General features: G+C 41.0%; 1 protein-coding gene across 1 annotated transcript; it reads right to left on the minus strand.

Moving 5' to 3' along the window:
- Positions 1-976: 976 nt before the first annotated feature.
- On the minus strand, positions 977-6,792 carry LOC116724902 (RNA/RNP complex-1-interacting phosphatase-like). Its single transcript, XM_032570681.1, has 9 exons — positions 6,540-6,792; positions 4,913-4,988; positions 4,699-4,830; positions 4,343-4,466; positions 4,108-4,168; positions 3,988-4,034; positions 3,840-3,915; positions 3,220-3,324; positions 977-2,493 (listed from the first exon to the last, which is right to left on the minus strand). Exons 1-9 carry the CDS (start codon positions 6,590-6,592, stop codon positions 2,058-2,060), a joined length of 1,110 nt encoding a protein of 369 aa, XP_032426572.1. The 5' UTR covers positions 6,593-6,792; the 3' UTR covers positions 977-2,057.
- Positions 6,793-15,083: the final 8,291 nt, after the last annotated feature.

The raw sequence follows: 15,083 nt of genomic DNA on the forward strand, positions 1-15,083 counted from the left end.
TTAGCTTTTTTTTTTTTAGTAATAATTTCTATGTCATTGTAATATCAAAAACACCCAATTTTACTATAAAGTGATTTGTTTTTACAATAATATATTATGATAATGTATGTAGAAATTATTATTTTATTGATAAAAAAGAAAAGGGGCTCTTGGGGGCCCCTGGTGGCCGTGGTAGGTACCGCATGCTTCACCGGTAACATGAGCTGCCATGCAAAGTGCAGAGCGCATCCAAAAGTCCAAAGTTCCGGTCTCAAAAAAGGACTTATCCTTCAGGGAGGGAGAAAAGAAAAAGTTAGAATAGAAAAAAAGACAAGATAAAGGTTTGTTTTAATGTGTCTTGGTAATGTAATGTAATGTTAAAGATTTGTAAAGCTGCTAGTTTGATAGCGACCTGGAACGGTCCAGTTCAACAGCCAAACATAATGCTAGGGTCTTTGTGTTTGTGTGAAACTGAGTTTAAACTTTAAATGAGTTGATTCTCGTGGTTGGCTCTGTATATTTCTGAGGTATTTTTGACTTCAAAATGCCGTGTTTGATAACGTTTGATAACAATAATTAAAACTTCTCAATGTTTGACATTGTCCAGCAAAATGTTTTTACGTCAGGCTACATAGCTGCTACATCGATGAGCTGCTCTATGCTGTAGTTGGGGATTTGTTGTTTGCTGCTGATCATAATCATTTTGTAGCCAAAACAAACATTATTTTTACATCAACTTCTAAGTTATGTGAAACTTCTGTTAAAATCATTTGAAGGCTCAGGATCAGTCCAGTACCGGTACCGGTCCACATTCTCATCTGGTATAAATTACATTTTTAGCTTTTGGAGTAACGCTTAAGAGAAATTTATTTAATCAAAGAATGTCATGAATATGTGTGTAGAGCTGCACCGATTGCAGTTTTCTGACCGATCCCTGGTTACCGATTTTTAAAAAGCCTGACCTGCTGATTTTGATTTTGGCTGATATGAATTTTTGTTTTGTCTGAAATGTCGCTAATTATAGCATGAAAGTCATTGAGTTGGTAACAGTGGGGTGAATATTGTTAACTGTAATCATTCAGATTACCTGACCTGTTGGGGCGATCTCAGTCAAATCTCTCACTGTAGAGCAGAAGAGGACAGAGGCTGATTTTTAAACCTTTGCTGACGAAGATAAGATTAAGGGATAAGATGGGCTTCATGTGTAAGTATCAGCAGATCACAGTCCCCCAAAATGAAGGAAATCGGCACCCAGAAATCAGTTGGCCAATAAATGTATCCTATATTATACATGTATACAATGTAAACAGCACTGCCAGAGATGCAATAAGTTTATAGAAGGTGTGTGAATGGTCTAATGATCAGACTGCTGATTGTAGCCAGTCCACATTGTTAGCAGAACTAGAGGGCCCCAAAACCAAATTTCGCTTAGGGCCCCATGGAGGCTTGGGCCGGCCCTGCTACACTTGGTCGCAGCAGATGGCCACTCACACTGAGCTCCGTTCTGGTTCTGTTGGAGCTTTCTTCCTGTTAAAAAGGCATTTCCCAGTGCCGCAGTGTGGCGCAGTGTTTAAAGTGGGCGCTCTAACTCTCATCTACTTTCCTGTCTGAGCACTTTAAAATAAAGCCCATTAGAGTAAAAAAAAAACACTGGAGTCAAAAAAATATAATAAATCCAACTAGAGTCAAAAGAATTCTTTAAAAAAGGCATTTCTGTTTGTGCTGTCACTACATGTTGGTCCAGGAGGAATCAATCTGCTGAGTTTCCTTAGAAAACTGTTCAACCAGGTTAAAAAATAAAGTGAACTTGACCTTGAATGTGCGTTTTTGATTCAGTTGAATTGACTTTTTTGGGGAATTTTTGGTGAGATGACCTGTTGTGGATGGGATCCATCTGAACGAACAGACTGAGTTAAATTTTAGGCTTAGCTCAAACAGTGAGGACAGTCTGAAAGCCTGGACTGCAATAAGGACACATGGCACTGCTAGAGGCTCAAATTACACAAAAAACTGAGTTAAGGGCAAAAAAAAAAGGGTTTTGTACGTTATGTCCCCTTTAACCTGCTTTGTCTTGGTAACTAACAGCCGTCGTATCCGTTAGCGCTGGGTCTCTGGGAGGTTCTGACCTGGTTGCTTAAATTTGGCCCACTCCTGCCCTCAGCTGATCCGTCTCCATTAGCAACAGATGTCCAGTTGGGGCAGTAACGAGGAAGGTTGGGAAGAGCTCCACCTCTGTCTAGCAAGGCAAAGGAGGAGTTCCACTGTGGAACAGGTGGAGGGGAGTACCTGGACCTGTTGGTGTCTGAGTGAGGGGCTCTCCATTGAGCTGGGGGCTGAGGGGCCCATCTGTAGGGATGGAACAAGGCTGGTGGAGGAGCCAGAGGAGGATGAGCAAGTAATGGAGGGCGGGCGAGTAATGGAGGAGGGCGAGTGAGTAATGGAGGGCGGGGAGTGTGGGCGGGTTGAGGGGCGTACGGGTGAGAGCGGTGGCTCGGTCCTCCACGCCGATGTGACCTGCAGGATTCACAAAACAAGAATGAACATTGCTTCACTTTTATAAACATATTTGTTTTGTTCTTCAGGATTTCCTTCTTACTCAGTTAAATGAAACATTTATTGAATTTCTTTTTTATATTATCACATACAATAATAATTAAAACAACAATTAATATTTAAATTTTAAGAACAATGTTACGAGGCATTTTTTAAATATTTTTATGACATTTAGTTTTGACTTTTTTCATAGCTTTTTTAAAACATGTGTTTGGATTATTAAAATATGTTTAAATCTATAAAGACAGTTTTATGCTTTAAATATGTTTTATGTCACAAGTACTCTAACATTTATGAATCTTTCATTAATGATTTAGAATTATTGGAACAGTTCATTTGAAACTAAAGAATTTTATTTAGTTTTTAAAAGTGTTCTGGATTTCTTCTGACACCTCATGTCTTAATTTAGAAAATACAGCATAGCTAATTATTATTTACATTTTAGCAAAAATTATGGGTTAAAAAAACTTTATGTATTTTTAATGTTTTCTATTTTTAATGTTTTCACATTTTACATTATAATATTTATTTTCACAATTACAGTAAAATGTCAGTGGTTCAGAGCTGAGTTGAGCCAGTGGGAAGGAATGTGTTGCAGCTCCTGAGAAAGCTTTCAGATGTTCCTACGGCAACCTGCTTCAAGGAAACTGAGACAGTGACATGTCCATAAAGGGAGATGGGATGTACCTGTAGTAGTTGCAGTGGACTCTCCTGGGGGAAGCTGCGACAGGTGGCCGCTGGACGGCCTGGCCTCTCTGTGGCTCCTGCTCACACTCCTCCATGCCCGCGTTACTGTGGTAACAATCAGAGCAGATGGTCACCTGGCAATCATCCAATAAAAATCTCTCAAAAGCATGAAGAAGATTTTAGGTAAAATTTTTCTGCACAATTTAACAAACAAAGAACAAGTTTCCAACATTTAGATGAGTAAACTCTGTTTCCACTTTCCCAACTACTGTCCCTAATGATCCAGGGGCCAGAGGGGCCACAGGGGCCGGGAGCTGCTCCCTATATAGAGCAACAGTTTCTCCTCCAGATGTCAATAAATCAGTTTTTTTAACTGACGGAGATAATACATGAAATGTATTGTATCTGTACACTCAGTCCACCAGGACTCATCTTTCTGTACAGCTAAAACCTGTTGATGTGTGCAGTCACTTCCTAAACTACTAGTCTACCGCGGTCAGAGCTGTTCTCACTGCCTGGTGGTATGACAGCGTCACTGCCTGGATGGTAACAGGCTTAATAAGCTGATCAGAAAGTGAGAGCGGACTGTTGGGTTGGTGGAAAAGGACATGATGTGTCACCTCCGTTTTGGACCGTGCTGAAGGTCATCCAGGTAGTTCTGTCTCTCGATAGCGTAGCCCCGGGACGAGTTGAACACTGCAGAGAACAGCAGCAGAGTGAGATCGGTCACAGAATCCTCCTGCTGGGGTCTGAAAGCACGAGACTTACGCTGCACCGCCTGGGCGGGGGCCATCCCATCCACGTCGATCAGATACCTGCAGGTCACACACAGCGGTTAGAGTGGCCTGTGGCTCCTGCTCACGCTGCAAGTGGTCTGGATGAACCTACCTGCAGATCAGGTAGCCGGTGCGGTTCAGTCCATGGGTACAATGGACCCCGATCAGCTTGTCTGCAAAAGAAATTGGTGTTTAAACAAATAGAAAAAGAGATGAACAAGGACAGAAATAAGCTGAAATATACCTGATGTTCATATAGGTCAACTTTTTTTTAGAAAGTTATCTCATTAAAACTAACTCTTTAGTCATTGATTTTATTGTCTATTTGTGTCTCAGCTCTTCCTCACCGTTGTCCTGGTTGTCTCGGAGGAACCTGTGGACGGTGCGCTTGAAGCTCAGGATGGTTTGGTCACTGGGAACCTCATGGCCAGCTGTGAAGATCTTAACACACAGCAGTGACTGAGGAAGGTCCTGCAGAAACATACACACGCACACACCCACACACACACACACCGCCTCAAGTTCAGCAGCTTCACAACATGTCTGTCCCCAGGGGCCATTGAAGTAAGGGACTAATTGACTTTAAACTTTTCAAGTCGGTATTAGTGATGGTTAGGTTAAGGGTTTAGGCTGTAAAAAGTGAATGGAAGTCAATGTAAAGTTCCCACAAGTCATGAAAACACAACTGTGTGTGTGCGTTCACCTGCAAATTGTAATAACGTGTGGTGAAAGTCAGGTCAATGATCAGCCCCAGCTCATAGTTGTCCTCCTTCAGAGCATCCAGCAGCTCCCAGGGACCAAACACCTCGGAGGGGGGCAGCGTCCTAATCAAAGCCTGAGCAGAAGCAGACAGAGTGTCACTGGTAAAAACAGACACACTTCTTTTCCCACAGAGTCCACTGTGACACGCTGCTGACCTGCTTCAGAGGGACTTTGAAGGCGATGAAGCGAGTTCCTTTCAGTCTCTTCCCCACCGCTGTGTAGTCCTGCCACCTGTTGGACACAAACCCACAGTCACCCTGTCTGTCTCCATGATTGTCTCTCTGTGACTGTCTCTTACTGTGCTTCAAATCACAAAACACACAATGTTTGGACAGCTTCTGCTTCAGGTCTGTAGCAAGCGGTTATTTCATAGATTTATTTCGATGGGCTCCACTACCAGATCTAACATTCAGATCTGTTAAACAAGGCCCATGATGTCCGTCGCTGATTACTGCTGCGTCCCTCAAAGCGACTTTTTGATGTATTTAAACTGTTTATATAGATTAAATGAAACAGAGATAAAGAGCCACAGGTCTGGCTTAAACCTGATGTAAAGTTGTCTAAAGACCAAAGAGGTTGGAAGAATGACTTTTACTGTTTCTGGCAGAGCATGCATTTATCAGCTACAGTCTACAATCACTAACAATTATCCATTCTCATTTTTTCCTTCAGACATTTACAAAGCTTTTCAGACCAATTGTGAACCTTGTTAAAAAATAAATAAATCATGCACCACTGGTCAATTTTCCCGTGAACTTATCTGATCGGAGATAAATCAATCAAGTACTCAAAAACATTTTCATTTTCTTTTATGTTCAGGAAAACCAGCAACAGCAATAAAGCAGGAGTCAAGCATACCTGCAGAAAGATGAATCATCTTGTGTTTTCTGCCGTTTTCATTTAACAGCTAGCTGCCAGCTTAATTCTTCTTCAATGTCAATGTATAGAATGGCACCACTCACGGTGGCAGCCTGTTGGAGCAGCTTTGTTACATTACCTCTGGTTAGTTCTTTTTCTAGACTTTAGTGCATCATTTGCCTGGGTTGAGGCGTTGCATGTTTGGACTATAATTCAGTCTGGTTCTGGATACTACGTATATAGCAGCTGATTAGCATCTCCACCGTTCAGACAACACCTGAACTATGAGCCCAGAACTCAGAGGAGTTGATCAGGAGGTTCCATGGAGCAGAGAGAGAAGGAAGAAATGTAAACCATCTCTTCCATCCATCATAACCCAACTCCATCTGCCTGGCATTCAAACCAAACAACCCAGCAGAAATTTAAAGAGCAGCAGCAAAGCAAATAAGGTGGATAAGCAACAACTGATGGTGTCACCCAGGACATGTTACTGTGGAATACCATCTCTGGTTCCTAGATATTGACCTGTTAGCTCAGGGGTCTTCAACATGTTGCTACACAAAACCTTTTCCAGTTGCTCGCCAAGCGGTCAAGAACTAAAGTGGTCAATAAAATAAGACAAATATAGTTTGATGATTTTACTCGACGCAAAATGGCGGGAGGGCTTAGTTTGATAAGTTTACTAAATCTGAAATAATCAGATGTTTCAGTATTTGACCTGCTGCCTGATTTATGCCTTTCTTTCTTTTAATAACTTGGTGAATTGATATGGATTTCTCATACAGGAGCAGGACCAGAGGAAAGCTTGTTGGTTTCTTTTCAGTTTTGATTAGATTTTCTTCCTCGTACATCCATAAAAACTTAACCAAAACCTACTGAGAACAACGAGACAGATCTACAAGCTGCAGGACAAGTGTCTCTCACCTGTCCGGGATGTCCTCCCTCCTGCGCGGTCGGGAAATGTCTTCTCGTCCCATTAAAACACTATAATTGTAAAAAACTATGAAACCACGTAAAACTCTGGAAGCACTTGGAGAAGACAGACCTAACTCCTAACAAGAGCACATTCTTCTGAAAACTCTAACAGACATGTCCTGTCTATCCTCTGTTATGGCTGTCCAACAAAAAGGACGGTTAAGATGTCCAGCTTCCAGTTTGTCTAAAATAAAACTGAGCTCAGCCGCCGGGGAACAACTGCGGGCGCATCTTACTTACGTCACAGGAAACCGAAGATTCCTCATCGCCCCCTGGTGGAAAACATGAAGTATTGCTTCCTTGACGGACTGCATGCGACCAATTCTCCTTTATTATTCTTTTTGTGATATGAAAATACAGAAATAAACTGTTTTGTGAAACATTCTCCAAAAGATTCCAAAGTTTCACTGAGAATTATAAACAAATCCTATATTATAAAACAATGCATAAAATAATGGAAAATAATCTTTTACTGAACAAAAATAACATTTATGTGAAAGAACAAGATTATTAATAGGTACTAAAGCATTAAATGCAATAATACAGTGTAAAATTCACAAAGTAAATCAGTAATTTTGGTCAGGGAGGTTACTTAATGCACTTACTGTTAGGTGAAATGAATATATTATCATATATTTGTTGTTTCCTTTATAACAATAGTGTTTCATATTTGATGTTCCATGATTGTTTTCTTTTCTCTAAACATAAAGACTGTTTCTGTATGTTTTGATCTACTTTATCTCCGTCTTCACAAGAGAGCCTCCCTGAAGAGAAGCAGTGATAACCGTGCTCACGGGGTTCGTTGCTCGCCAGGACTTCTTCTTCCTTTGAGCTGTTAGATAGCTGACGAATCGTCGCCTTGAAGATATACGACCTGTTCTGTTTTTACTCTGTGTTCTAATGCAAGATAACATGTGTTTAGTTAGTGATTGTCATTTAGCACTGCAACTAAAATGCTTTGTCCCCACCCCTTTAGAGTTGCAGTGCTCTCTGTGATAGGGACTCTGAAAGTAATAAAAAGAGAGGAGCGGACAAATGTGTTTCAGGGCGGTTGGAGATTTGTAACTGTAAACACATCTCTGTCCGTTCTCCTCGCGAGTACAAAAGAATCTAACTCTCTTGTCTTTTCTGTGTTGTTCAACTTGTCTTTAATAGGTGTCAAACCTGACATTTACTTGGTCCTTCGATTGCCGGTCGCCAATACACCAGAAGGATTCCGGCAGGTCTGGTCGACCCCAGTACAGACCGTGCGCACGGCAAGTTTCCTAGTGGAAACTTATCAGATCCTGTTCAAGGGCTGGAGCTCGACCTGCCTGCTGGGATCTCACGGTTGACGGTGCTCCAGGGAAAGACAACGGGGGTGAGTGATTCTTGTTTAAAAGTGGCGAGTGACTGAGGGTCATTGCGCGCACAGAAAACCCTGTCAATTCTAGACTCTAACAGGTAACAAATAGAGCACGAAATCCGTGGAGGACGGCGGAGTCCTCGCGCAAAATTCCGTGATTAGGTGGACGGAGCCTGGTGCCTTCCTGTTCAGGGAGACGGGGCCCGACGAATACCCGTTGCAAAAAAGGACGGCGGAGTCCTGCGAGAACAGGCGCTTAAATTCCGCGACAAAATAAAAAATAGGAAAAAGAGTGTGTGTGTCTGTGCGAGTGATTGGAGGTAGAAATACCACTTGGTATTTTACCTCATATAAAACAGTAGGACTGTAACCAGCAAACCTCTTGAGGATGCAGAGGTAAGAACCCCCACTCGAAAGAGTTGAAGCGTGGGTTACCTCAACAGGTTATTTCAATTGCTGGCCTACTGAACAGAACCCCAGTTTTTAGGACTCCCTAGGCGTCGACAAACTGGGCCAAATTTTCATAAAAATGGGAAAAGGGATGAGTAGAAATAAGCCGACAGACAGTTTAACATCAAATGACTGGAAATATGTCGAAACCCAGGATCCTGGTAAAATAAAACATTTGGATAATTGGATAACAAACTATAACTTTGACGGCCGTCTTAACTCACAAAAACTTTACTGCAGGATAATATCAAACAAAAAAAACCAAAGTCAAATCCAAAGAAAATGCATTAACAGGGGTATGACGATGTGAATTTTTGGTTAGAATTAGCGCTAAAAAGAGAAAATGGGCAGAATAAATCTAAAAAAAGGAGTGTAGAACAGAATAAAGACAGGAATGTGATGTACTACAGCAACGAGGATAATGAAACTGGGTCAAGGAGGCAGATAACGCAGCAACAAGCAGCGGGAGGGGGTGGAGAACTAGATGGTGATTCTACAAAAAAAAAAAAAAAAAAACACAGAGGGGGTAAAACCGGGAGGGCAGAGTAGAAGTTTATACCCAGCTCTGCCATCGCCCCCTGAATATGAGGACAGCGATAGTGACAGGCCTATCACTAGATCAAAAGGAGAAAAGTTTGCATGGTCTAGAACATTAGGGGAGAGCTTGGTGCAGGGGGCCACTGCTTCCATCGCGCCTTCTCTCCCTCCCCCATTTTGTCCTTCAGTAGGGAAAGATAGTCCGCCAAATACATCTGAACTGTATCCAATGATACAAGTTTCAAATCCTAATACAGGGGCAGAGGGGGCAGCAAGAACAATTCAAAAATATAAACGCAGAGCAAACTACACTGAGATAAGCAGGATCAAACAGAAGGAGGAAGAAACTTTTGATGATTTTAGGACAAGAATGATGAACACATTTAAGATGCACAGTGGACTGGTGGAAAATGATGACGAAAATGGTCCATATAAACAACAGTTAAAAAATGCATTACATGCAGGGTCAAAAGACGCAATAAGATCATGGGTAACTAAACATTACATAGGATTGGGGACTGGAACCTTAGATGAATACATTAATCATGCTATTCATGCCGAGAAGGTAGTAAAAGAGAAGAAAAAGGTTCCAGGGGTTTTCCTCCAGAATGAGGAACAAGTTTTTTATAGGCAGGGATCAGAAATAAAAAAGGAAGATTTCTTTGTCGTCCAGGGATATGGGGAACCATATTATCACTATTCATTGGATGTGCCTAACAGGCCTCCACACAACATTGCACAGACTCTTCTGGCAGAGGGGCGTAAAGCCATCTCTGCCCCGCAGGATCAAAGATCTCCTGAGAGTCTTCACATCACTCTTTGGGTTAAAACAACTCCGGGGCCTGATAAGAACTATGAAGCCAGGCTCAACAAGGTCACCCCGGCCAAGATAACAGTGACCTATCTGTACACTGACACAAAACACACCTCGGTGGCAGCAGTGAGCCTCCCAGAGGAATTAAAGTTTTTGAACAGAACATGGACACCTCCACATGTGTCCCTGTTTAAACATAAAAGTGAGCAGTGGGATAAATTGGGCAGGGTCGTTGAGGAAGGAGAAGCTGCTACTGATTGGGTGGCAACCTCCGCAAATGTGGCAACTAGTGCGTCTACTGGGTTAACTAGAAAAGCACTTTTTTGGACAGCATGGGTTCAAAAGGGGCAGCGTTTGCACTCTAGACAACACTGACATCTGTTGCTTACAGAAGAAGAGGAAGTTCTCTTAAAGGACATTCCTGATAAATTATGGTCCAAAGGACCCACGGATGTTGGCCTCGTGAAGGGAGCCTTGCCAGTGCAAGTCCGACCTAAAACTGAATATAGGCCAAAGGTGAAACAGTACCCTTTAAAAAAAGATGCACAGGAGGGTATAAAGCCAGTAATTCAAGACCTTATTGAGGCAGGAGTCGTAGTACGGTGTGACAATTCTCCGTGCAACACTCCTATTTTTCCTGTCAAAAAACAGCCCCCTTCTGTCGGATGGCGGATGGTTCAGGATTTACAAGCAGTAAACAATGCTGTAATCCAGAGGGCACCGTGTTTACCTGACCCACACACATTGTTGAATTCCCTTAGATCAGATGCAAAGGTATTCACTGTTGTAGACATCAGTAATGCCTTTTTCTCAGTACCTGTTGATAAGGAGAGTCAATTCTGGTTTGCCTTTACTTTTGAAGGGAACAGGTACACATATACCAGACTGCCCCAGGGCTACTGTGAAGGCCCTACAATCTACTCTCAAGTGATGAGTGCCAGTATGTCAACATTTCTACCCCCAGGAGGGAGCCAAATTTTGTTATATGTAGATGATGTTTTATTAGCCTTTCCAAACATGGAAACCTGTAAGCAAGACACCTTAGCGCTTTTAAAACATTTAGCTGAAGAAGGTCATAAGGTCAATAAAAATAAACTCCAGCTATGTAAAGAAAAAGTAAAATATTTGGGTCATGATTTGAGTGCAGGGGGACGAACCATATTGGAGGATAAAAAAAAAAAAAAAAAAAAAAAAAATTCTCCAAGCCCCCAAAACCACAAACAAAAAACAGATGATGTCCTTTTTAGGACTAACTAACTATTGTCGAACCTGGGTGCCCAATTATGCAGAACTTGTGGCTCCTTTAAGCAAATTGATGTATGAAAAAGATTTTAAAATGTCCTCTCCGCTGAGTTGGACAGATGAAGCAGAAGAGGCCCTTTGCAGAATAAAACAGGCCCTTGTGTCAAGCACCGCACTGTCTCTACCAAACTATAAAAAACCTTTTGTTCAAATGGTAGACTGTAGAGGTCATTTTATGACTTCTGTACTGGTTCAACAACCTGGTGATAAAATGGGACCAGTAGCATATTTCTCTTCTAAACTAGATAGTGTGGCGTGTGTTTGTAGATCTTGAATAAGTCCTGTTTACCACCCTCGGGCTTCAACTTGAAGTGTTTCTGTTATATAATTGTTTAGTTTTTGTTTTGTTTTTTCCATTCTGTCTCATCCTGATGTAATGATTATTGTTTAAGGTATTTTAGGCTGCACCTACCAGCTATCGCAGATGTTCCTACATCTGTACATAAACACCTGGTTCAGCTCAGCTAAAGCTTTTTGTAGGATGGGAGAAGGAGTTTTTATGAATGTTTACAAATGACTACTAGAAGTGGCTTTTTTGAGGTTTTCTTTGTGTTTTTAGACAGTTTCCTAACTTATCTCAGAAACAATCAAGTATACGAACAGTCAAAACTTTTGTATGCTCTTTTCTAAGCTGAAACTAAAGTTTAAAGTGCTTTCCTCTGCCTTTTGAGTTGTGATCATGTACTTAGTCCATCTGTGCATTTATCTGTAGTTTTGTTGCACATTGTTTTTGTTTTTCTCATTTCTTGATGTTTCGCAGATATGAAGGGCTACAAACTCATTACAAGAATTTTTAAGGGTTATTTATGAGGCATATGTAGTGATAAGTGAAGTACTGCCGTGGAATGAAGGCACACCTACCTCACAATATGTAACGTAGTGTGAGAAACACTGACCATCACTATTTACTTGATACATTTTATTGTATTGTAAAGGACCTAATAATGTGTGTATTTGTGAAATGGCCATATTCAGACTTGTTATGTTGTCAGAGGGGTTGGGTTGTTTAAAATTTAATCACAGAAATACTCGACGAGGGTTTTTTTGTTGATACTGATTTGTTTTCCTCTTTAAGTTCTGATCTTTTGGTTCAAGAAAACATGCTAAAGGTTAATTGACAGGATTAAGACCTTCCACTCACCTTTCTGTAATATGCTTGCATACAGCTCTCAATGAAGAGCCAGATTGTTTTGCTGTGGTACATTTCTATTCAAAATCCTTTTTCTTTGGTCTTTAATGTTTTAATTTTCTGAGAAGCTAAAGTTTGGGTCTCTAGTAGCTGTAAAGAATCATTAAAACTGCCAGAAATAAACACTTTTACTGTTTTAAATCTTAGAAGTTTCACTTTTCCGTTAAATTTCTTAAATAACATTTTGATAGTTTAGGTTTGATGCACTTTTGATGAAATTGCGAGTAAATATGTTGTTTTTGTTTTTATTTATTTATTTATTTATTTATTTATTTTTTTGTGTGCGTTTTCATCAGGGAACGACTGTTGTATTGTGTAGTATGTATGGAACCAAGGCCTCTACTTCGTGTGACTCCACCAACCATTACAAAACAATGTCTATTAGAAGTAATGACTAAGACTAATCCTAATAGCACCTGTGTGATTTATGATTCAATATTTCCCCTTACAGCAGCAGATGAAAAGAAACCTTTTCTTCTAAAGATAGCTCCGAGTAACTTCTCATGTGTAAATATAACAGGGTCTGGGAAAAGATTGGGAAATCTTTCAGACACCATGTGTACTGCTGTAATCAATGTAAACAATGACTTTAACCCTGTTTCTCGTGCAGATGTTGGTGGTGGTGCGGTGACGACAGACTTTTTGATAGATTACCTCGAAAGGTGACAGGGTTTTGTGCATTAGTCTCCTTACTGTTACCTGTGTCTGTCTATCCTATGTCCGCAAAAGATCTAATTCACACCTTATCTAGCATTTTGCCACAACAGTGGCATCATTTAGAGAAACGCGATCTAACATGGAAAAATTATGGTGATCCCACGTACATCGACGCCATCGGCGTCCCTCACGGTGTACCTGATGAATATAAATTGGTTGACCAAATTTCAGCTGGTTTTGAATCTTCAATTTGTTGGTGGTGTACGATAAACAAAAACGTAGACGGAATCAATTACATCCATTACAACGTGCAAAAACTGGGCAACTGGACACAGGCTGGTTTCGAGGCGGTGCACGAGCAGCTGGCCGCTACCTCACTGATGGCTTTCCAAAGCCGCATTGCTCTTGACAGGCTGCTAGCTGAAAAAGGGGGGGTGTGTGCTATCTTTGGAGGAAGGTGCTGCACATTTCTGCCAAACACAGCAGCTAACGGGAGCCTGACGAAGGCCATTGCGGGTCTCCGTACCTTTAATGGCAAAATGACAGAACTCTCTGGTGTGAATACTTCCATGTGGGATGCATGGATGGATGTTTTTGGGAGAGTACCGAACCCTTGTGTCCTCTGTCTTAGTATCAATTGCAGTCTTTGCTGTAATTTTAACCTTGTGTGGATGTTGTTGTATTCCTTGCCTGCGTTCCTTGTTTAACCGTCTCATTACCACAGCTATCTCTCCCATGGAAGACCAGAAGGCACAGATGTATCCTTTGTTAGCAAACCATCCTGAGCCTGACGAAGAATACTCTGATGACGACTCTCTTAACCTGTATCCAGACCCTAACCTGTGGGCTGAATATGATCCCTGAGTGTACGCATGTTTGCGTTCCTAAAAAAATGAACTCCTGGCTGAAAATCGTTTGAAGTGGCTGCCTTTGGAGGGATGTGAGAATTAGAACAAATATGTGATAAACACGGGGGAATGTTAGGTGAAATGAATATATTATCATATATTTGTTGTTTCCTTTATAACAATAGTGTTTCATATTTGATGTTCCATGATTGTTTTCTTTTCTCTAAACATAAAGACTGTTTCTGTATGTTTTGATCTACTTTATCTCCGTCTTCACAAGAGAGCCTCCCTGAAGAGAAGCAGTGATAACCGTGCTCACGGGGTTCGTTGCTCGCCAGGACTTCTTCTTCCTTTGAGCTGTTAGATAGCTGACGAATCGTCGCCTTGAAGATATACGACCTGTTCTGTTTTTACTCTGTGTTCTAATGCAAGATAACATGTGTTTAGTTAGTGATTGTCATTTAGCACTGCAACTAAAATGCTTTGTCCCCACCCCTTTAGAGTTGCAGTGCTCTCTGTGATAGGGACTCTGAAAGTAATAAAAAGAGAGGAGCGGACAAATGTGTTTCAGGGCGGTTGGAGATTTGTAACTGTAAACACATCTCTGTCCGTTCTCCTCGCGAGTACAAAAGAATCTAACTCTCTTGTCTTTTCTGTGTTGTTCAACTTGTCTTTAATAGGTGTCAAACCTGACACTTACCAAAACATACTTAAAGTTTTAAAAAGTCTGTTTCATCAGGTGTTAAAAGTCCATTAAAACATTCATATTTTAGTATTTTGTTGTCTAGTGATAACACTTGCTTGATTTTCATCAACATCAAGCCTACAATCTGGAGAGTGAATCTCCAGTAGTTTCAAGAGACAGCATCTTGTATTCCAGCTCCAACAAGTTCAAGTAAATGTTCTATATTTAAATAACTTCATTATAATAATTTTTTTTTTATCAACAGTTCATTCATTTGCCACATTGATAGAGGATGGACCTAATCAAAATCCCTTCAAGGTGGGTTTCAGTCTCCTAAAGCCATCCAAACCATAATTCTTTCTGGCCATCATACCCAGTGTGATGGACCGAGCAGTCAAAGTTGAGCCAGGCGCAAGTTTAAAATCAAAAAGAATTGGTTTTTACTTAACCCAAAACAGAAACTTGGGTAAATAATTTTTTTTTAAAAAGACAAAGTTGGGCCCATAAAAGAGGACAAAGTAACAAACTTCAACTCAGATCAACTCAAACAAACAGACCTCTCTAAATGAGACAAAGGGGAAACTTAAGTACTGGCTGATCAGGCCACACAGAAGACACAAAGGGGAGAACACACAAAAACCTAACTGAAACTAACATTAGAGAATC

Source organism: Xiphophorus hellerii, chromosome 8 (genome assembly GCF_003331165.1).
Source record: "Xiphophorus hellerii strain 12219 chromosome 8, Xiphophorus_hellerii-4.1, whole genome shotgun sequence".
In the NCBI taxonomy this organism is placed as follows: Eukaryota; Metazoa; Chordata; class Actinopteri; order Cyprinodontiformes; family Poeciliidae; genus Xiphophorus; species Xiphophorus hellerii.